General features: G+C 37.0%; 2 protein-coding genes across 12 annotated transcripts in view; one reads left to right on the forward strand and one right to left on the reverse strand.

The window, feature by feature from the left end:
- The window catches only part of RARS2 (arginyl-tRNA synthetase 2, mitochondrial), a 113,577-nt gene that overhangs the window by 86,190 nt on the left and 6,012 nt on the right, over nucleotides 1-21,375 (forward strand). For 2 of the 6 annotated variants that reach the window (XM_004264837.3, XM_049695638.1), the window contains one exon: nucleotides 423-2,403. The gene's annotated coding sequence lies outside the window, so the exon portion shown is untranslated. Of the gene's footprint in view, nucleotides 1-422; nucleotides 2,404-3,592; nucleotides 3,783-9,435; nucleotides 16,495-21,375 lie in introns of those variants that run through there. The other 4 variants (XR_007470704.1, XR_007470703.1, XR_007470702.1 and 1 more) reach the window with 4 other exon arrangements.
- SLC35A1 (solute carrier family 35 member A1) overlaps nucleotides 1-21,375 on the reverse strand; it is a 39,491-nt gene that overhangs the window by 3,562 nt on the left and 14,554 nt on the right. For 3 of the 6 annotated variants that reach the window (XM_049695640.1, XM_049695639.1, XM_004264838.3), the window contains exons 3-7: nucleotides 9,952-10,111; nucleotides 9,611-9,763; nucleotides 4,536-4,602; nucleotides 2,093-2,269; nucleotides 1,503-1,637 (exon numbers count right to left, since the gene is read on the reverse strand). In XM_049695640.1, the coding sequence (XP_049551597.1) occupies nucleotides 1,503-1,637; nucleotides 2,093-2,269; nucleotides 4,536-4,602; nucleotides 9,611-9,763; nucleotides 9,952-10,111 (692 nt within the window). Of the gene's footprint in view, nucleotides 1-1,502; nucleotides 1,638-2,092; nucleotides 2,270-4,535; nucleotides 4,603-9,610; nucleotides 9,764-9,951; nucleotides 10,112-10,775; nucleotides 10,911-13,144; nucleotides 13,284-21,375 lie in introns of those variants that run through there. The other 3 variants (XM_049695641.1, XM_049695642.1, XM_049695643.1) reach the window with 3 other exon arrangements.

Below are 21,375 nucleotides of genomic sequence, written 5' to 3' on the forward strand. Positions count from 1 at the left end.
GTAAAAATGATTAGTTTAAAATTTTGATTTCTGAATAGGAGATGAGGTGGTGATTTAATGAGTAAAATTCCATTTTCTGCTAACATCTTTTTTTTTTTATCTTAATCCTGAAAATCTGGACACAACTGAATTACAACTTGCCCTAACTTGACAAATAGGCATCATATAAATAAATCCTTATGTCAAAACTAAACAATATTCTATGTGGAGTACAATGGCACAGTCTTAATAGCTTTAAAAATGTCATGCAGAGAAACAACATCGAGCTATGACTTTTAGTTCATCCCTAACTAGAAAAGACTAGCTTTGCCTTCCAAAAAGGGGAAGAGGGTAAATTAAATCTAAATAGGAAACTAAGATTGCTAAGACATTCTAAGGACACTGACCAAAAAGCATTTATACTGTTTCCAAATATTCTTTAGGAGCACAGGCATAGGATTTGTTGAGCATAAGGATGGATCAGAACTACAAGTGAAAGTTCACACAAATCAGGTAAGAAAAACATCAGAAGGAGGGCCTAGAAATATCTGTTACTGAAATGGTAAGTAGTTGGCTTTATACAGAATACCTACCTACTATGTGCCAGGCACTGTTCTAAGCACTTTGCCTAAAACAACCCTACAAGATAGGTGTTATTATCATTCCCATTTTACAGACAAACTGAGACATGGGTTAAGTAACTTCCCCAAGGTTTTACAACTAATAAATGGTACAAGCAAGATTTGAACCAAACTATCAAATTTTTTTCTAAGATTTCTACAAGGTTGGTATTCTTCTATTTGCATTTATAACAAGTCAATTGTAAATATAGGCCAGATGTGTTTCTTTTACTTAATGTTGATATTTGACAGATTTTTCTCATGTATTAGTTTATGGTATAACTGATCAGTAAAGAAAATTATCACACCATAAAAGCACCGGGAAATGTTAAGTCAATATCACTGCTTAAATAATTCAGAAGCCAACTAATGGTGGATATGGCTAGGGAAAATTATATTAGAAGGACCAGCATAAAGGCGGTCCTAGAATGCCAGCTATAGTAATGAATTTTGTATTAATTACATATTAAATGAAACAAATAGCTTTATTAAAGAGAAAATTTAGATTTGGATTGTAGTTTCAAAACCAGTTTATATCCAAGTCTAAAACAGGAAGGTACAAACTAAGGGGGAAATGAAAGAAGTATTCTGTTCTTACCTCAGAATAAAAAGTTTACTCTAATTCCACTGCGGAAATTAACGAGGGAGGCTTTGTCTGCAGAAACACTCTTTCTACTGAGTAGCCCGCTCACTTTCAGCTCTAGAACCATTTAAACAACCTAAGTACTGTGGACACACATTCCACACAACTATGAACTGCTGCGCCTGTAGGATAAATTGTAACAAAACTAGGAATTTCTGTAAACTCTACAAGCAACTGCCATATTTAATGAAAGATGAAATGAACCAAGGTAGTGAGAAGCTCTTCCATGTTAAAAACTTACAGTACAAACTAAGACATACTTATCTGTAATCCAAACAGCATCACTGAAGCAATGGTAGAAAGGACAATGGCTGCTGCTGCAGAAAAGCCTTTCATGATGTTGTCTGTGTACTTGACCACAACAGAAGTGTAGAGGCCTCCAACACTAGCAAGAACTCGCATACAGAAAGAAAGAAAATCTTAACACTCAAATAAATGGAACATTCTATGATGGTGAGGCAGTTTTCACCCCCAGAGATGCCATACTAATTTACCTAGGAAAATACTATTTTCCTTAGAAGCAGCCATCTGAGAGATTTTGTACTAGGAGTCATAGTTCCTACAAAACAACATTGTTTTTCAGATGCCCAAAGGGCTATGTAGTCTACTGCTAAACTGTACACATTTATTGCTAATACATTAGATACGTTTGATTGTGAAGGCAAAATTGCTTTGGGATAGCTTTGCCACAAAAGTAAGTCAATAAAACCAAAATTAGATTTTCAGACTGGTATTCACAGTATCAAAGGAATAATTTCAAAATGCTATAAAGGCTTAAAATGGACATCTAACTTGAGGGAAAAGGGTGGGGGGGAGATCTACCCAGAACCTTTAATTCCTGGATACTTACAGATGACAAGCCAGACATAATATGTGTAACCATAGAAAAATCCTTTTTCTTTAATTTCAGCTCCATCTGACAAGTAGACGCCAACTAATGTCACAACAATCCCTGATAGATACATTTGAATGTTTCTCACCCAAAGGGAAGTGTCAGAACTCTTTAAAACTTTTTCAAAATACACTCCTGAAAGAAAATTAAGCATGCAAATATGAAATAGATATTAGAAATTAATCTAAAATGTCTTTATATTATATTTTGGGGTTATTATTCTAAATAAAGTATATGATTTGTGGAACACACATTTTACATTAATTAAATGCAGATTTATTATGTTGGTTGTGACGCATGGCATACCGAACATTACCAATTTGTATTTTTACAGAGCACATAGAATTAATAACCAAGAGGGAGCTTTCTAAAAACCCACATTTAACAGGAGACTCTTATATTATTATTAATAGTTTCCGCCTTTATTATAGCAGTGAGATAGATCACAAAAGCTCACTTAATGCCACTAAAAGACTTGCTTTGGTCAGCTGGAACACTATATACTATTAGAGTCAATTATCTTAAACATACCCCTATAATATCTGCCTAGTATGAATACTCCCAACTTTGCAAAATAACCTATATAATCACCACTTAGGATTTTTTCTGAGAGTTACACAACCAAAATAAAGTTTAAATAGAACTTGCTGAGTGAAGCCATTTTCCTTTAAAGCAGGGGTCTACAGACCAAGTTCACCCACAATGTTAGGAGGACTGTGAACTCCCTAACTAGATAATGTTTTGTGTCTATGTGCATTTTTCTGGGGGTGAGGATCCGACACTTTTTTAGGTGCTCCAAAAGCACACATGTGTCCCCACCCCACCCACAAAATCACATAGCACAGCTGTAAGTTTTATACTGAAAATGAATGCATGTTTAGCAAGGACATTAAAGATTTTTGTTATAAACACTGTTAATTAGAGGCTTAGGAATTGCCACTAAAGTACTAATCAACTAAAAATTCAAATGAAAACCAAGATTGTTTTTGATGAACCTATGTTGGAAAGAGCCAGAGAATGGGAACAAACATATAATAGCTATTCCTATTTCTATTTTTGATTTTCCTATCTGGGAAAACCATTTAACTATTGGGAAACCATTTAACTATTCAGTTCTCAGTTACTCCAAGCATAGAGGGATATTAAACCACGTACCATTTCCTCAACTGTGTATTGAGAATACACACCTTATGGTAAATAGACTGTTGGACACAAACATTTTACTGTTCAAAACAGTGCTAAAAATCAAGTAGTGTATTATTTGGGGGGTAACCCAATTTTTGTTTCTAATTTGTTGTTTCCTAAGAATAAAAGTTTAGCATGATGCTATCATTAAGTATATTCCTAAATTTAGATTTTCCCTCTTATCAAATGACTAGATACAGAGGTGAAAAATACTTCCTTAGTTAAAAATAGAGTACTAACTCTTTTTTTTTTTTTTTTTTTTGCAGTACACAGGCCTCTCACTGTTGTGGCCTGTCCCGTTACGGAGCACAGGCTCCAGACATGCAGGCTCAGCGGCCATGGCTCACGGGCCCAGCCGCTCCGCGGCATGTGGGATCTTCCCGGACCGGGGCACAAACCCGTGTCCCCTGCATCGGCAGGCGGACTCTCAACCACTGCGCCACCAGGGAAGCCCAGTACTAACTCTTGATATAGCAAAATAAAGATAAATAATAAAGATGTATGGCTATAACTAATATACTCTTTACTTTCAGTTTCTTCTCTGTTGGAACCATTTCTAAAACATTTCTTACATTGCACTTAACATCCATACTTTCTCTTCTTGATTCAGTGAAGGATAGCCTGTCCCTACACATATGAGTCCAGACTTCCACATTTATTTGATGTTAGTAATTTTTGATTCTTCCCTCCCCTTTTGGCTGTTACTTCTGGGTATTAGGTTTTCTTAGTGATCACCCCCCTTTCCTCCCTACTCCATAATTCCTAATCTGTTGAAGCAGAGGAAGAACTTGAGGTTACCAGGGAAATACAGATACTGAGCTAGTAACTAACAACCTAAAGCAGCAGAATCGAACCTGAGGATAGTGCCAGCGCCAGGAAAATAGAAAGAGGTACTTGAGCTTTCTGATGGCTAACTTCCTCCATTTTTTAATTTATTTTGGGGATCTTGGCTGGACCGGGGATAGTCAAGGATGACAGAAATACATTCTTAGATAACTGCAAAGATGAATAAGGACTGAGGTCTAAACTGTGTTAAACACTACCACATGCTTACTGGAAAAACAGCTGACATAAAACTATATAGCTATTAAGTAAGAAGATAAGCTTTAATAGGAATAAAGTTGAGTTTGATAAAGCAAGATAAAGTCAATCCCTATTTAAAGTCTGATGTTTTTTAAAAAATTTGACAACAGAATAAAATGCTTTTATCACTTACCTGCAAATCCTGAGCACAATACAGCAACAGCTATAGCACCAAACCCTAATAATGGATTCTGTTCCACCTGCAATAGTAATGTTTTAGAAGTTGTTTTCAGTGACTAGTAAACAGAATTCATCCAAGAGAACAAACAAATGAATACAAAAATCTGTTTATAGCTCTGCGGAAAGTATGTGCCATATCAGACATGGCTATTCTATAGAGTAAGACAGGACCAAACAAAAGGCCATCCCAGAGATAAACCAAAGTACTTACGTTAAAAACCTGTCCCTCAAATTATAGCCAGAGTAAACGCTTGATATAACGTGTGCCTACTTCCTAATAACAATGGGCACCCAAGCACAGAACTGTGCAGTCAGCCCGCCTCTTCATTTTAACTTCTGCCACCACAACTCAAGCTCTTATAGGATCAAGCATGGAAATGGTGGCAGTTTGACTTGTTTAATTTATTCCCTATCACCTACAGGATGGAGTAATGACATGTAAGATTTCCTACTTCACTGAATTTTTATCAAATATTAATAGCATGCCATCTGTGTACCAGATATACTGTTTTATATTCTAAATGAATAAAGATGAAGATGATACACAGCTTTGATTCTTAAATAGTTCATGGATGGGAGAGATTGACACATATATATAATCATAATACTTTGCTAACAGATGCAGGTATATGGGCCCCCAACCTATTGTTTCAACTGTATTTCCTCTTCCCTAAACTAACCATCAGGAGCTTTCATCAGTCTTTCTTCAGAGATAACATTTATCTCAGTGGCAACACTGAAACTAAAGGGTTGAGACACGTGTCTGTAATATGACAAGCACATACCTTGTTCAAAATAAATAAGCCTGAGAGAAGGACAGTATTACTTGATGTTAAGTACCTGAGAGAGAGAGCTTGCTCTAAAATGTCTGCATGAAGATAAAAGGAGAAATAGATATTATGGACTAACAGTTCTCAAAGTATGGTCCCTGGACCGACTGCAGCATCATCACCTGGGAACTTGTTAGAAATGAAAATTGACAGGCCTCTCCCCAGACCTACTGAATCATAAACTATGGGGATGGGGCCCAGAAATCTGTTTAACCTTCGCATTGAGTCTGATGTACACTAAAGTTTGAGAACCACTACTATAGACTACAACTGATAAACATGGATGCTTTCCTAATACAATCTACAAGGCCAGCATAGAGAGGAGAAAAAATAACGGTGTGAGATTTCATCTATCCCAACAACTGCTTGGAAGCTCAAGCTACTAAAGATAGTGTCTGACAAATTCCTGGTTGCTTTTCTGCCAGTTTAATCTCTACAGTTAGGAAAAATGGTGATAGACACCGCTTCTCTGGACTTAATTCTGACTGATAAGAAACTGCTGGGTGGGACTTCCCTGGTGGCGCAGTGGTTAAGAATCCGCCTGCCAATGCAGGGGACACGGGTTCGATCCCTGGTCCAGGAAGATCCCACATGCCGCGGAGCAACTAAGCCCGTGCACCACAACTACTGAAGCCTACACGCCTAGGGCCCGTGCTCCACAACAAGAGAAGCTACCGCAATGAGAAGCCTGCACATTGCAAGGAAGAGCAGACCCCGCTTGCCGCAACTTAGAGAAAGCCCACGCACAGCAAAGACCCAATGCAGCCAAAAGAAGAAAGAAACTGTTGGGTGATGAAGTGGAAGTGATGGAAACCTAGGAAAATGGCAAACATGTCGTTTTAGCATGAGCAATAGCCAAACAGCATAGTTCAGAGACTTGAGCTCCAGTCCTGAATAAATCAAATTCAAAAACCTAAAACAATTCCATAGCTAGTGGGAGGATGGGTTAATAGGGTAAGAGTTTCTTAAGAATGAGATTCTAATGAACAGTAAAGAAAGAAATCAGTGTTACTAATTAAGGGCATCTTCAATGAATTCTCATAGGAACACTAAAAAAAACCAAAAAACCACAGTACACAAAACCAAGAGGAACGGACCAGGAGTTTTAGTATCAAAAAACTGAAAACAGTGTAAATGGAGTTTTGCAAAATTTAAAGAAGGCCTTTAAAAGTATGTTTAGTTTAGGAAGAAAAGAGTGAGTATGCTTCTTCGGCTAGATGACATGCTGTTAGATAGCAAGAAAATAAGAGTTACCCAAACCTAGTTTCCATTTTCTCTGTGAATAATGACTTTGAATGAATGGGAACTGAAGTCCAAGACATTGGTTTGCTGTTGTGAGAACACCTACCTAAATAAATTCAGAAGTATCTTGACCAAGAATAGTAGCAAATCAAGGTACTGATCACTGTTACCTCTGAAGAATAATAGGGCATAGAAGCTATGCCAGAAAATTTGCATTGGGCAAATACTGTCCTGATTTTCAAAAAGGCAGAGGAAAAGAAAATCTGCAGAAATTATAAACAGCGGCTTGAGACCTGTAAGGCGGCCCAGTACACTCACCAAGAGCACAGGCTCTGGAGCCATGCTGCCTGGATCCAAGCAAGGTTGAGCCATTGCTAGCTTTCTTTGCCTATCAGTTTCCTCATAAGAAAATGGAAATAAAAATACATGCCTCGTATGGTGGCTGTGAGCATAAGTGAATTAATGTATGTAAAGCGCTTAGAACACTGCTAGTATCCAGTGTGACACGTGACTGCAGCTGTTGTTATTACTGAATACCAGCGAAATGCTACAACAGGTGACTTGGAGAACTTTTGAAGAAACCATCAAGAGTGTAATGGTCATCACAAGAAAATGGTGTGGCTTCCATAAGAATACGACTTACCAAATTTTCTTACTGAAAGAATTCCTAGTGTAAGTGCTGAGGGGAATTCCATAGAGATAATGTTTAGCAAGAAATCTGACAGATTTGCATAATATTTTTGTGAACAAGACAGAAATGTAGTGAGGATAACAGTAGTTCTATTCATAGCTGAGTGAGTGCTCATATAGCAAAGTGCTAATTAACAGAATAAAACCAAGCTAGACCAACAACCAATATCAACTAGCCAGGCATATGAATAAGCCATCCTAGAAACAGATCCTCCAGGCCTAGGCAAGTCTTCAGTTGACTGCAGCCCTAGCTGATATCTTGACTGCAACCTTATGAGAGACCTCAAGCCAGAATGTCTAAAAGAGGCCAGCTCAGGCAGGCACCCTCTAATTCCTGACCCATAAAAACTGTGAGAGAGAATGTTTCTTAAGCAAGGAAAAAGAAAAAAAAAGTCAAGCTAAAGAGAGTCTAGAGGTATAGCCACAGCTCTGGTCCTGTCCTATCTAAAATTTTCAGAGAAGACCCAGAAGACATAGGTGTCAAATCTGTAGAAAGCATAACATTCAAAGAAAAAGCTAATGATGGATAAGGACTGGAAAGTCCTCAAAGCCTCGAACAATAACCCAAAGCTAACAAGATGGGCTTAATAAATATAAACACATTTTGCATTTAGAAGCCCGCGGCACAAAACACATCTGAGACAAACTATTCGTGTGAAACAGCTACATGTGGTTGTATAATCAGTTATATAATGGATAGCCTCCTCCAGCCAAAAAAAAACCTAATATAACCTTATGCTGATTTAACAAGTCTCTGGTATTCAGAATAAAGGAGGCAATTAGCGAACTATACCTCACACCACTCAGTCATTATCTGGAGACAGCGTGAACTTTTAGGACACACTGAGGAAAAAGAATGGATAAATGCACCTAGAAAAGAAATACGAGGCAATACTGGGGCACGAGCCAGGGATCATAAAGTCTCCAGAAGCCATATTATAGAAAGAAACAACAAGGTTGTCTCAGTGGGAGAGAAGAAAAGACAGGGAGGGTGGAGATGCAACATTGTTCTCAAACATTCAAAGGCTCATCCTATGGAGTTAGCAGGGATCTGACAAGAACAAGGAACAATGAGAGGCAGTTACAGGAAGCTACATTCTGTTTAAAATATGAAAGAACTTTCTAGAGTGCTCCAAAAGTAAAATACTCTGCTTACTAAGCTTACTAAGCTTTTCACACATATTACCTAGGTGAGGTGACCCTTTTCTAAAGGTGTAGGGTGTTACTGGAAGTTCATATTTAACTTTTAAGTGTTTGCCTTACTTCCCAAACAAATTCTTTACAGTTCTACATCTGAGTTATACGTGCAGTGCATAGTTGATCAGTGTTTTGAAATGTCACCGAGAATATGAGCACGTTTAAACATCATGTAAAGACAATACATATTAATTTAAAACTCACTTTCTGGGGGAAAAAACTCTTCCACAAGGCCAGAAAGTAACTACCTAAAAAGGAGCTTTCTACTTTCACAAGCTCTGCATACATCCTCAGCTGCCTTATGCTCCTAAGAGCACCATGGTCTTTCATCTGCTAAGAGTTAAAGAAGATTGTGCAGTTGCAGAGGGAAGCTCCCGACCTTCAGGTCCTTTACTGTAGTTCCACTTCCTACTTCTCTTTGGGAAAATAACCAATTAAAGCATACAATATATTAAAAAAAAAAAATCAGGTATGTACCTTAACATTTAACTCTTCAACTAAAAGTTAGAAGTAAAGACACTTTTTGCCCTATTGTAGTTACCAGTTATTGGGAAAAACACTATTCTGTAAGACCCACTGCTGACAGTGGATGTATGTGCAAAATGATAAAAAATTTTGTGAGTTGCGGGAGAACATGAAAATTAGATGGGGAAAACTCTGCCCAGTATTTCTGAGAAAATGTCTAAAAGAGGCCTAGAAGTTTTGAACACAGACACTGTGTGGAAGTTGGCACAACTGAGTTATAGGTTAGCTGTTAACTGTGCAACTCTGGGTACGTGACTTCACCTCTTTGGACTTCAATTCTGTTATCCATAAAACGAAGGAGTTGCATTATATGGAGTTTTGAGATACCATCCATCTCTAACATAGTTTATGCATATTCTTCCTTCTCAAAAAGGAAGCCCGGAGGTATTACTCTCCTTGACAATAACATCACCCTAAGGGGAAAAAGGCGTATCTATATGGCAGAGGCTATGAATCATGCTCCATTCTTTTCCGTGTGACTGTGTGGAGTGATCAGGACTCTGGAAAGTTCCCGTTTAGCTACAGTGAGCACTTAGCTTCTTACCACGACGCCTGTGGCCTGGGCTGGTCTCCACTGTACGAGGACGACTCCTCCACACAGCATAAAAACTGAAATCCACTGTAACCTGCTGAGCGTCCTGTTTAACATTAGAACGGTACATAGAGCAGTACAAGGAATCTTCAACTGGTACGTCACCTACCAACAAACAATGAACTCATCAGCTCGGTTTACATTAGACTCTGACACAAATGTATTATTTCTGATATGAACACAGCTGTAGAGAAAAATATTCAATAGTTTGATAAAGGGTTAGTAAAACATCTTTTCACCGTGAAAACATTTTTTAAGATTTTGCGCCTGCCATTTTCATCTACTTCACCTACCTGGTATACTGCTGCATCCAGATTGCTGAGAGCCAGGAAAGCCATGTTGTTCTGCACAGCATACACTAAGGAAGGCACGCTCAACTTCATCAGTTCCTTGGGGCTCCCCAAGACATTTTCTCTTAAAGATGCCTTGAATCTACCCAGATTACCAGTTTCTCTTTGAAAACAAAAAGGGGAAATGAGAAGGGATGAGGAAGAAAATGAAAGATCATCCTTTCTATTAGATACTGTCACACATAGGATAGCTACATTGTGTTACGTTCATTGATACTTATTTCTAGAATTTTTAACTGATTTTAGATTTATTAAAAGAAGCAAACCAGCAATGCATCACCATAAAAGAAAAACAACTACAATCTTCATCTGGGAAAATATGACAATTAGGTTTACCACCCTCATCCTCTGGTCAAAGTTTCAGGGGCTTTTGAGTATATTAAACAATGAGAGTACCAGGAACCCAGAACTGCCGATATTACCTATAAAAAATTAATGTAATCCCTGCCACTTTAACTGCCATTGCATCAAGTTCACCCAGATTATTTTTTAGATTAATCAGGTTGCATATGTATTTTTTAATTTTTAAAATTACAATAGATTTTAATTGCAAACAAAAGAAAAAAGCGTTAGTAGTTAATAGAAGTTACTTGGGATAGGAATTGAGTGATGCAGGTCAATATTATTTGTAAATTAATTCCGTGTTAGTGCAATATGGCAGACAATAAATCTTTAAATAAGCATATTCTCATAAAATTCAAGTATGTATCTGTATAATTTTGCAGGAAATCTGAATAATTTACTAATATCAGTAAGGTAAACTGTACCTGGAACATACATAAAGCTTACTACTTGAGTGCATATTGATTGATGCATGCTCTTAAGTATTCTTATTGTTCCTCAGGAGGAACTAGCTAATCTGGCTCATATTTCCCCCTGTTGTAAATCAGCTCACTTATTTCCTGAAAATACAAATCAAAGAACACTTTTATAAGCATTAACACCAAAAAAAAGTGCTACATCAAAAGGCTCCTAACTGCCCCTCACAAGATCCTTAAAAGGACCATAATACTTCGTTGGGAAGATGGAGCTATTTCAACTCACAATGAGCCTCTATATTTTGGGTTAACATTAGAATCAACAGTCACTAATTGGATATTTTCATATTTAAATAGTGCAAAAATAATTACCCAAGTTCTGAGGAGGAGCAAAGAGTCCATAATGTCTAATTAACTACCCATGCCTTATCCACTGTAGAACACTCCAGCCCCCAAGAAAATAATTAAGACAGGAAATTTGGCCTAGGCCACAGAAACAAAAGATGCCCTTCTTAGTTACAGACCGTACTTTGCTGCCAAAGCTACATGCTGAAAAGTAATGCACACAGCCTGGAGGGCGACTCTACACTCCATGCAGAAGAGGGAGAGAATGCCAGAAGATTACTGGGAAAGTCTGCATTGTAGAGTTTTCCAGATAGCTGAAGGTTGGCCCTTTAAACATTTACCATTCTTTTTTTTTTTAACACAAATCTAAGATGTTCTATATAATTCTCCACCTCTTAAAAGAGTATAAAGAATAATTTCTCAAAGTTTTCCCTCAATTATAAAATTGAAGAGAAAAAAGATTAAAAAGAATCACAGAGGTCCAACTCAAAGAACCATTTTAACAAAGTGATATAATTGAACATTTTCTTTATTGTCATAATTCTCACTAGGAAACATGATGGCAGAGACATAAATCTTACAGGCTGTGTGAAGTACAGGACACTGCTTTTACTGTATCATTACTTAATGCCCTTCCAAAATGCTGACTTCTATACTAATGTATCTTCAGAGTGGCTCCCTAAAGAACTACTGAGAGGTACCTGTTTGTACCTATCTTTCACAGTCCACCTCCTTCCATGTCCATTTATCTCCCACATATGATTCCTCAAGCTCTAGTTTAGTAGCCACTTATCCCTTCCCTAATCCCTAGCTATGGGCAATGCCATCTTACCTCCACTCCTTAGAGATACTCTAAACCCTCAATGGTATCAAATGAATTTCTGCCTATCCAGAGAACAGAGTTGATCTCTTTATCACTGGCTCTCTTTGCTCTGCTAGAATACAGGCTGCTTAAGGATCTAACAGCTTCTTCTATTAACCATGGCTGTACCAATAATCAAGGCTGCTGAGGTCCCTTTTCTCCCTGTCACTTTTATCTCTTCTCCCACTTTTCAGCTTTCACATCAAATGAAGGGCCTGTGAGACATCACCAGCCAATCTGAGTACTCCTTTCCTTCAACATGAAAAACGAGTAGAGTACGGTGTGTCCAGATTAACCTTCAGGTCTTTGGCTCTTCTGGCTATATCCTTTTTATTGGATACTTAGGAACTATTACTTCTCCACTGCCAGGAAGACTTTACTATCTTTTTCTGCTTCCTTCTCTAATGTAGATATAAGAGAAGCCAAGGTATACCAGAATGCTAACTACTGGAAAGCTCAAGCTTCACCATGGTACCTTAGAATTATATCAATATTATATAATTGTAACAAGATATTTTGAAATAAGTTGCAAAAAATAGCAGAGAATGCTAAAAGAAATTGTAAAAGAAAACAAAAGCTCAAAATAATTAATGATATTAGAAAGTAAAATAAAGAGATTTAGGAGGTATAAGAAAGAATATAGGGGAATGTTACCACACAGAAAGTTTTAAAGGAGGAGATAAATTATTTCGGTATTAGATTAAATCTTGCTTAATTTAATATATTTAATAAGAATACAGCTCTAAAACTTACAGTTTTACTCACTAAAGTTAAAAAAAGTAATAGCAATATATCTTCCAGAAAACACTAGTAATCATCTATCCTTTTGTTTTACTGTTAAGTAGACAAAGATAAATGATCAATTCTAAATATACTACAGCCTTGAATAGTGTTCTCTGAATACTAAAAAAACATAAAAACCAAAGACCACTTTTTCTTCCATTTTCCTGCTCTGATATTTTCTGGAAATCAAATCCCAAGCACTTTAATGAGTACCTTTTGTTAAAAACAAATTTATTGAATTTAATTATATAAATGACATTGTGAGATAAGAGAAAACGTGTGTGTAATCAAAAAGCATACACTAATTTTTTTAGATATAGTCTGTCCCATTAAATTTACTCTTTGATTTTTATCACTGGAATAGAATCCATGTGCAACCTGTTGTTACCTCAAGGAATGCTGACGCTCCATGTTGATTGCAGAGAGATTCCGCTGCTGCAGCCCCCCCAACTTTCCTATCAACCAGCTGAAACCAATTCTTTCTGATCTATGTTTGGTCAAAAGTAGGCCTCATTCTTCCAGCTCCTGATCTGAGGAGAACTACTAGGAGGCCTGAAATCCTTGGCTAGGTTACCAAGGCACTGTGCAAAATGGAATAATACAGCAGAAGTTACTCATGAGTTTAAGGAATCTAAATTTCCCTTACAAATTTCTTATCATCTGCAAAGTTAATTAAAATTAACTCGCATAAAAAATTTTGGGAAGCTAGGTTTAAAAACCAATAATGAGGTCATTTGAGGACAAAAATACCCATCATATGAGGTACATGACTTTTACTTCCTCCCCATGACCCTGAACCCCTTATAGCATTGAGTACAAAGAGGCAGTCAAAATGTAAACTCAGCAAGAAAAACAGAATAGGGCTGGATAATCTATGACATAGGTATCTGAGAGCTTCATTCATTATTCTAGAAAATACTATGAAACAGTAAAATAATTTTCTCCAGTCTTATCTGGATAAGTAGTACAAAGATTTAAGATGCATTTGGTTTATTACGAAACACACCCAAAGTGTATGTACATTTACACCTCCTAGGTTTCTTTAGTCTTTACAGGCTGTGGTGGATAGCAAACAATAAAAAGTTGACTTTGTTCTAAGACAACATGCAGTGTTTTCATTTCCTTTTCACATCACAAATGACAGACTTAAATCAAAAGTATCAATTTTAATAGCTATGACAGCGTTTAGTAAAGCATACAGCTAACTAGCAATTTTCCTGTGAATTGTTATAGTAATTATTTTATGAAAAACTAAAATATTTTAAAATGTATTGTTTGATGTTTCAACTGGAATTATAACTTAGAAATTGGTAACTTAGTCAAATACTTAAAAAATAACTTACCCACATATAAAGCTTTTGCAACATCCAACTGCTAAGCTGCTCCCCTCCCCAAAAATAGGATTTATTAATTTCCTTTTCAATATAAAAGTGGTCTGATGTAATTATACATGTACACAGCAGTGCATATAAAAAGATAATTATTACATCTTTGTTTTGTAGTGGCAGAAGACTGGACACACCCAAATGCCCATCAATAGAAACTGGTGTATGTGATACATCCATATAGTGGAATACCACACAGCTCTTAAAAAGAAGGAGACAGATTTCTATGTACAGACATGGAACCATCTCTAAGATAAAACATTTAAGTGAAAAAAAAGTTAAAAAGCAAAGCAGTGTAAACTGTATGCACACACAATGCATGTAATCAAACTCCCCAATCAGACTGTATAAACCTTAAACCTTATTTATCAAAATAAAGTAGCCATTCATTAATTCTTCCCCACACTCCCCTTTTTTTCTTGCAGTTCTAAATTAACTTTTGATTGAAACAAGTATAATTTCATATTCCAAAGATTACTAGAAATTGTAAGTAAAATCAACAAGGATGGTAGAAAACTCCAAATTAATTACAAACAGAAACCAAAAAAAGAAAAAACAACCCTGTCAGTTTTTTTAATGAATACCAAAATTACACGGAAGGAGAAAAATAGAACTAACCCAGGTATTCTAAAACACAGTCTCTTTACTATATGCTCTAAAACTAAAGGCAAAAAAAAAACTACATACAAATACTGAACTTTAGTTAGTAGGTTTGCTTTTTCACAGCGGTATCTTAGAAGTTCTGAGTCTACTTATTATGTATTCTAGGACTGAGCAAAAAAGTAAATATCTTGAGGATAATGGAAGTCAAACTCACCACCATTGGAAAAGGGAAAAGTTGCAATGAACTCTGTGGTACTGGATCAGAATTGCAGGTATCAAACAATATATTACTCACAGTTGTATACACAAACACATACATACAGAAACAGAGAAACAGACAGGTATGTATGTATACACATACATGTTACCTAGCTCTGGCTACTGAAAGGGCCCAGAAGTTATGATACCCCCAGTAGCAATGTGCACACCTCATGTCTAGATTCTGGTTTCTAAATACCATTTTGGGAAAAAAGGAACAAGGCTTCCTAGAGAAATGTATGATTTGGGGATTGGGGCAGGGAAAGTATAAGATAAGCTATGAACATCTTGCTATGCTAAAAAGAACCTGCTCAAAGATTGATGAAAATATGTAAGTGAAAAAGAAAAGAAAAGAAACAGGAGGAACCTTGAAGATGATCCCACTGTCCAAATCTGGGACAATTTGAGCATCGAAATAAATGATAATAATGGATTCCAGCAAATATAATAAAATAATCCATGAATCTACACTGAGAGGGAGAAGGACAGGTAGGTGGGAGAGAGAGGAAGAGGGAGAGAAGGGAAAGTTTCTTAGAGTAGAATGCCAACCAATAAATGTATAGGGAATGATGGAACTGGGAAATTACCATTTGGCAACATCAAAGGACAATAAAAATGATGAGAAAGAGGATATATACCTAGTTTCAAAGATTCTCTCCACATCATACTTAATAGTTACAAAGAGAAAATTGGTAACTTTATCTGGAGAGACCTGGCAGGCACTACCTTAATCAAGGAATCAAAGTTAAATCACCAGTAATGGGGCAAATGGATATTATGTGCTTCGTGATACACTGCACCGAGAAAGACACATCATTTCCATGATATTCCTGACCAAAACCCTAAATTTAATCATAAGAAAGCAATCAATAAACATAAACTGTGGGACATTCTACAAATTAAATGGACTATGCTCTTCAACAATGTCAAAGACAAGAAAAAAAGATGGAGGAACTGTCTCAGATTAAAGGCAGCTAGAGATATAATACTACTGTAAAGTGTGATTATTTTACTGTTAAAGGACATCAGTGGGCAACAAAATTATCTAAGGTCTATGAATTAGATAACAGTATTGTATCAATACTAATGTGTCAATTTTGATATTCTGTTATTATGTAAGAGAATGTCCTTGTTTTTAGAAAATAGGCACTGAAGTATTTAGGGACAAAGGGGCATCTTGTGTAAAACTTGCTCTCAAAACATAAAAACAATATACACCCACACAAATACACTGCAATCAAGAATATGGTAAAATTTAGGGCTTCCCTGGTGGCGCAGTGGTTGAGAGTCCGCCTGCCGCTGCAGGGGACGTGGGTTTGTGTCCCGGTCCGGGAAGATCCCACATGCTGCAGAGCGGCTGGGCCCGTGAGCCATGGCCGCTGAGCCTGCGCGTCCAGAGCCTGTGCTCTGCAACGGGAGAGGCCACAACAGTGAGAGGCCCGCGTACCGCAAAAAAAAAAAAAAAAAAAAAAAAAAAAAGAATATGGTAAAATTTAACATTTGGAAATAAAAACTTAAGAGGAAAAACAAAAAATAAAATTATTGCAATTACTGAAATGTCTGACAATGCTACTAAATGCTTATCTTTGCCCTAGCTAATCACAAAACAGCTCAATTATTTTGTTCTAAAATACTTATAATTTGAAAATTAGAAATCAGGGAACTTGCCTTCGAATCCTCACTGCCAGTCACTTTCTAGGTACCTTTGGCAAATGAAAACTTCCCTCAACCTAAGATTTCTCACCGTAGAAGATGAAATAATAGCTAAGGCTAAAGCAGTGGCACGAGAATGAAATGAAAATTAGCTGTGTTTACCTGCATGTTTCCCTCACCTGTTTTTAAGGGGAGACGGGGAAGAATGTTTCCTTAACACCTTCACTCTCTGGCAGCCTGCCATTCTCAACAGCAACAATCCTGAATGTCTGAAGGCAGCAAACTTAGTTGCTGCAATCTTAAAAGAGGATGTTTGGCACTTTACATAACATATTTTGACAGTGATTAACAGCTGGTATTCCAGAGTGTAGTTACTTGCTTTCTAAAGAAAAGAAGTTAGATATCTGCTCATTAGGTTTTCAAAAATTCATTTTTCACAACTGTCCCCCAAAGAAGCATTATTCTTTGATTTTTCTAAGGCAATTTCAACTTATAACATTATATATTATAGCAATAGTGCTAAAGTGCTGGCTAGTGTCCCTTAGTGCAAGAAAGCTGTGATGTGCCTTATGGAGAAAATACATGTTAGATAAGCTTTGTGCAGGCATGATTAATAGTGCTGTTGGCCCTGAGTTCAATGCTAATGAGTCAACAATACATACTAAATAAGGTGTCTTTAAACAGAAACATGGTTATACAGTGATCAGTTGATGAAAATGTTGTGACCAGAGGCTCACAGGAACCTATCCCCGTATTTCCTCTAGGAGCAAAAGTTCAGTATTCAGTAATTCAGTGTCTGTGGTAACTACTGAGATAGTAAGAATCAACAATCACCAAACCCATCACCAAGTCCTATAGATTCTACTTCTAGAACATAACTCAATTCCATTACCTTCATCACCTGCTCTGTCATCATGGCCACAATCCCTGGGCTCTAATAAGCTCCCTTACTTCCAACTCTTATACCCTTCCAATCCATTCTCCTCAAAGGAATCAACAAAGTAACTCAAAGTAATGTGGGTCACCATGTTAGTCCCTGATTTAAACCATTCAGTGATTTTCAATGCACTTGAGATAAAATCCAAAATCCTTTACAGGCCCATAGAATTACTCTTGATACCCTGCTGACCTCTCCTGCTTCATCTTAGCACCACTCCCCTCTCACAGCACTCCAGATACACTGATTTGTTGTTCTTCAAACACACTGTTCTTTTTACCTTCTCTCTGCTCTTCTCTTGCCCAGCTTCCATTCAATCTTCAGGTCTGGGTTTAAATGTAACTTCCTCAGAGAGGAAGCCCTCAACATTTTCACTGGGTATGTTTCCCACACAGCTATGCTTTAGTTTCATTAACGATTGTCTCATGACATATTGCTGAAGAAGCTGAAGATGCAATCACGATATCCTTTCATTTCATTCCGTAGCTATCAACCTGTGACCTCATGGGTAAAATTCTCCTTTCTCTATCACTCTTTTAACATTTCAAGAGATTAACATTTTTCACAGATGCCCTCTTAAAAGTAACCCCTTTGCTCCAAGAAATAAAATATTTTCTTGTTATGAATAGCAGGTATTCCATTCTACCAATGTGTTTTGAATAAGAACATGATAATTTGCCAACATGTTTCTCCATAAAAATTACATTTGCTTTAAAATCCAGTAATTTCAAATGCATTTCACTTCTTTCATGCTTTATGATTTTCCAGTGCTTTTTCCACTTGGAAACTCGCTGTGTTTTAAATGATTCTTCTTCACAGCCAAATTCTTGTTAGCCATGTAGTGTCAAATGCCAACCACCAAAACTCTGTGTCATAATACTTTACTTTGTCCTGATTGTCCCTGGTCTTGTGTACTCTGCAGGTAAATGTTCATAAAAGAGCCTCTACACTATGCAGGTGACATACACAGTAAGTGATTACTGGTGATAATCATGATGATGAAGTACAGTATTTAGTGTTCCACACTGTTGCTATTTCAACACCATTACTGGGACTTGTCTGGTGAACTCTTGGAAACTTTTCTGCTTTCATTAATATTTTGATATAATTTCCAAAAACGTTTCCACAAAACAAACTACAACTGACCATATCCGTAACACTGAATAACTTAAGAATAGCAAGCAATGCAAAGCTGAAAAAGCATCAAAATAAAACAAAAAGTCATGCAGACAGGTTAGCAGGACACTAGCCCAAATGCTGAGTTAAACCAAAGGCCTCATTGCTTTTCTGCACATTGGTTTTTAAAAAGTCTTAACAGTTACGAAACAACAAAACCATGATCTGATCTTACAGTTTAAAATAGCTGATTTCATGCTTGACAGCCCTATTTCATTCTCCCTAAGGAAGCTGAGGAATAAGGAGAAGAAATGTGTTCCCCTATTCCCCTTTTTCCAATACCACCATTTTTGTTTTAAAAGAAGTTAAGCCCTAAGATTTTATTAATTTATTAACGCTTAAATTGTTATATGGATGTTGTTCTAGAGCTTCAAGCAGATTTTTTCCTTTGGAACACTGCCTTTTAAAGTTTTAAAGGTACAATAAAGCCCCTCCTTTACCTGACATTATGCAGAATAGTGGAAGCCAAATTTCCTTAAAAATGGATCTTGTTAAGTAAAAAGCTGTGAAAGGTCTGAGGTTTTACCCTACTTGCAACCTAACAAGTTAGGCTGCCACAGTATCTCTGCCTACAAGATAAATTTTAAACACAAATTTTCTATTAAAGCTTTCCACCATCAAGTCTCAAGTTATTTTCTGTTCTTTCCTCCTTCCCCAAGCCAGTTTTAGAGTATTTTTTTCTGATGGTTATTTGTAATAATGTGTGTGTTTACTAGTTCATTTTCTGTCTCTTCCACTGAAACTAAGTTCCAAGCAAGCAGAAACCATATCTACTTCATTCATACCTGTATATCCAGCACCTATGATAAAACTGTCACACAGAAATCACTTAATAAATATTTGTTAAATGAAATTTTAAAGTGTTTAAATGTAATTTAAACCTACATACATGCTATTCCTCACTACTTCCCACTCTCACCAGCCCACATCTTGAAACCTAGATGAATTCACCCACCCACATGACCCAGATGGGTCCCCATCTCATAAATCGTTCCCCAAGTAATTTCCTACCAGATTTTATTTAATTCTCACAACCCTACTTTCTCCAATTAAGAAATGAAGAAACTATACAACATAACCCAAAGCTCACCTCCTCTTATTTCATTTTCTCTTGTCTCTTGTTGCTGTTTTTCTCTCATCCACAGACTATGGCTGTTTTCCTCTGTCTTGAATGGACGCTGACCCCTAGTTTTATAGACTCAGTGTCTAGAATTTCCCTTTTCAGCCCCATAAACTCACTGCATATATTTCTTTATTGGTGGTGAGAAAGTCATCTGATTTTTACCAGACTTAAAGTATTCCAGTCTATGAATAATATAATGTGGGAAATGACAACAGACAAGCATAAAACTATTGGGCTTATGGGCAGGACTGAAGACTTATAAACTTTAAGAAAAGAAGAAATGAAGAAACTAAAGCTCAGAGAAGTTAAGGAATACGTGGAAAGTCATAATCCCAATGAGTCTAGGACTAAAATTAGGTCTGTCTCACTCCAAAGCCCCTATTCTTAACCCTCTCTTATACTGCATCCTTGGCTAAAACGATTTTCATAGGATGTTACTGATACAAAACCCAGTGCTGCCACATAGTAAAAGTATAGCAAGGGAGGAACCTCAGATGCTGTATAGATAAAATAGGGGTAATTATAGTACTTAACCTAAAAAATATATAAAGATTAAATGAGATAACTAATGAAAAGCACTTAGCACAGTGCCTAACACTTAATACAGGAAACACTCAAGAAATGTTAACTAGGGCTTCCCTGGTGGCACAGTGGTTGAGAATCTGCCTGCTAATGCAGGGGACACGGGTTCGAGCCCTGGTCTGGGAAGATCCCACATGCCGCGGAGCAACTAGGCCCGTGAGCCACAACTACTGAGCCTGCACGTCTGGAGCCTGTGCTCCGCAACAAGAGAGGCCGCGATAGTGAGAGGCCCGCGCACTGTGATGAAGAGTGGCCCCCGCTTGCCACAACTAGAGAAAGCCCTTGCACAGAAATGAAGACCCAACCCAGCCACCAATCAATCAATCAATAATAAATGAATAAATGATAAATAATAAATAAATAATGAATAAATAATAAATTAAAAATAAATAAATAATAATAATACAAATAAATAAATGTAAATAAATAAGCCAAGCATTTGAAGCCCCTTAAAAAAAAAAAGAAATGATAACTATTATTATCATAATATTCCTCTACAACAGAAGTCAGCAAATGTTTCCTGTAAGAACCAAATCGTAAATAGTCTAGGCTCTGTGAGCCACCATACTGTCTCTGTTGCAACAAAAATAAGCAGCAAACTGGATTTGGCCAATGGGCCACAGTTTGCTAACCCCTGCTTTAGGGTGGAATTCTTCAACTTCGGCACTACTAATATGTGGGGCTGGGTAATTCTCTGTTATGGAGTGCTGTCCTGGAGGACAGGACATTGTAGGACATTTATCAGCACCCTTGGCCTCCACCTACTTGATGCCAGTAGCATCCCCCAAGTTGGGTCAACCAGAATAATATCTCTGAGGGAGCAAAACTGTCCTGAGTTGAGGAAGACTGCTCTAAAGCAATCAAACATACAAAGATGTAGCTTGAATCTTCTGATAAAGAAC

This window comes from Orcinus orca, chromosome 12, assembly GCF_937001465.1.
Source record: "Orcinus orca chromosome 12, mOrcOrc1.1, whole genome shotgun sequence".
NCBI lineage: Eukaryota > Metazoa > Chordata > Mammalia > Artiodactyla > Delphinidae > Orcinus > Orcinus orca.